General features: G+C 36.4%; 1 protein-coding gene across 1 annotated transcript; it reads right to left on the bottom strand.

Annotated features, from left to right (window-relative positions):
* Nucleotides 1–1,064: 1,064 nt before the first annotated feature.
* On the bottom strand, nt 1,065–1,916 carry LOC119995548 (CASP-like protein 4D1). The gene is made up of 3 exons (XM_038842062.1): nt 1,768–1,916; nt 1,551–1,686; nt 1,065–1,355 (listed from the first exon to the last, which is right to left on the bottom strand). Exons 1-3 carry the CDS (start codon nt 1,914–1,916, stop codon nt 1,065–1,067), a joined length of 576 nt encoding a protein of 191 aa, XP_038697990.1.
* Nucleotides 1,917–2,294: the final 378 nt, after the last annotated feature.

Here is a 2,294-nt window from a genome sequence, read left to right as displayed (position 1 = left end):
AGGGCCTTGTAGCTCTCTCGATCTTTTATTCTTTGTTCTTTTAGTTCTTGGGAGCACTAGGTATCTGTAACAAATTCTGTCATAATCAGTCATAACGTAATAACGAAATTCAATGTAATTAGATAACGTACTAACAAAATTAGATAACGTAATACTGTTATGGTCAGTTATGGAAGAAATTGTTAGGGATATATAGAGTTTTTATTTAGTTCTTTGGTCCCTAATTTTTAGGTCTGGATGAATTTGTATTTCTAAAGCTACATTACTATGAACTTGGACTTGGGCTACATTTAATCCATGTAGATGTCGAGCTCTAATAATAGACATGGAACTATTATTTGCTTGGGTAATGCGGATGGCAGAAGAGATATCCTTACAATCAAAGTGATGGGAGTTTTGATACAAGAGACGCTTAAAAACTTCTCATCAACATTTTTTCCAAAGCTTCACGTATATGTATGTATGTATTGGAGACAAATAGTTAAGCTCTGCTGCGTCTAGCGCGGGTATTTCTTTAGTTTACTATATTTATGACCACTTAGGATTCCCCTCTTGCCTCTTCAGTCTTCATTCTAGCGAAACAGGTCCCACCATTAATCAGAGAGAAAATTCTAGAATTTATTTTTCTCAATCACTTTTCAATAAATAGCCTTAAATTCTTGACTCTACCACTAACCAAGCCTCTTCTCAATATATTTTCTATATAGGCCACTGATTTGAGTCAATTACCCCAATGACAGAGATAAGCCATCATTTAACCAGCATCTATGTGTTACAGTATACCAATAGACTGAACAAATCCATTTAGGTTGTGAACAACAATTTCACGGAATCCAATGAACAAGATTTAACTGTGATTCAATAAGCCTTGTTCATATACCATTCGTCTCTTGGTCTCATTAATCCCACTCAAGAATTAATTCGATACACATATATATCCATCATCATGTAATAAAAATAGTTAAATCTCATTTATTCATAGAAATAATGTCAAAGATATTTTATGTCTTTATCGGCGCACAATCCAAATGGTAGGCTACTACCACAGTATGAAAATAACTAGATCATTTAAAGAAGAAGCCACGCTTATTTGTAGTGGGTGTACTACTACTACTATTACTTCTTTGGATGGATGAGTATACAGAGAGCATTGTCATGCAAAGAAATCCCAAGAGGAGAAGAGCAGTAGAAAGATTGGCTTTGTCGAGGAACTTTTCACCCTTGGATTTCCCTTCGTCAATACCTGGAATCCCCAAATCTTTGAGGCTGTCGATAAATTCTTTCAATAGTCTCTTGAACTCAAAGCTAATCGCAAAACCAGCGCCAACTCCGGCCGCCAAGAGGAAGGCAATTATCTATATATTACACCACAAAAACAAAAATAAAGATACATTTATAAATTCTTAGAGTCAAGGAATAAGACAAATTAATTGAAGGTTACCAAGCTAGGGAAAGAAATTGATATCCAGTTATTCATCTTCCAAAATAGAGAAAAAAAAAAGCCGTAATTGAAGGAGACAAAAAGGAAGGAGAAGCAGTGCAGGAAGTACATTATCACCATAAAAATCAAACTCTGGTTGACATTCATGTTTTATCAGCCTCTTTTCCCTGCACACATGGTACATGGCAAAGGGTATCTGCACAAGCGAATAAGCAAACCCAATAATACCAGTCGCTATAACATACCTGCAAACAAAATCACATCATTAGTTAAAGTACCCAAGTAATTAACAAGGAGAAGCGAAGCAGGAACGCTCACGAACAAACCTATAGGCAATTAAATCCCTGAATGTGATTTTGGTACCATCACTTTGAGTAAATTTGTTAGTACCCAGAACAACAATAGAGGCAGCACACAGTGCAAGGGCCAGGAACCTCAAAATAAGAGTCACTATCGGGACTGATTTTGAAGCCATAGATCATATCCTGTCACGTGCCTTTGACTAATCGCCTATTTTTTGGTCTTACTTATGATCAGGGAGAACCGTTGGATGAGGAAGTATAATTGATGGTTGTGATGGTTCCTTTTGACTTAGTATTTATGTAGTGTTTTATCTGTAGGGTTGTGATGTTGAATATTAGCTTCTGTTGTGCTAAACCCGGAGAGCCGCCCCCTCTTGAAAGAGGCGAACTTTTTCTATTAACTTCATTGTTGTTGTTCTGGATTCTGTTGCTGTAACTCTGGATCTATATAATTGTGTCATCTATTACAAATCTCCTGTTCGATTCAGCTCTGGTCTTTGTGGTGTACTTTGCTAGTTATCTGATTGCATAACATTGGTATAGAAGCCACC

Source organism: Tripterygium wilfordii, chromosome 3 (assembly GCF_013401445.1).
Source record: "Tripterygium wilfordii isolate XIE 37 chromosome 3, ASM1340144v1, whole genome shotgun sequence".
In the NCBI taxonomy this organism is placed as follows: Eukaryota; Viridiplantae; Streptophyta; class Magnoliopsida; order Celastrales; family Celastraceae; genus Tripterygium; species Tripterygium wilfordii.
Note: the sequence above shows the minus strand (reverse complement) of the source record. Positions and strands in the feature narration are given on the sequence as shown.

Bases quoted from the DNA above. Each gene is read 5' to 3' on its own strand.
- LOC119995548 (XM_038842062.1), bottom strand. From the start codon at position 1,916: ATGGCTTCAAAATCAGTCCCGATAGTGACTCTTATTTTGAGGTTCCTG. The intron at 1,687-1,767 runs GTTTGTTCGTGA...TTTTGTTTGCAG, and splicing joins AGGGATTTAATTGCCTATAG to GTATGTTATAGCGACTGGTA. The intron at 1,356-1,550 runs GTACTTCCTGCA...TGTAATATATAG, and splicing joins TTGATTTTTATGGTGATAAT to ATAATTGCCTTCCTCTTGGC.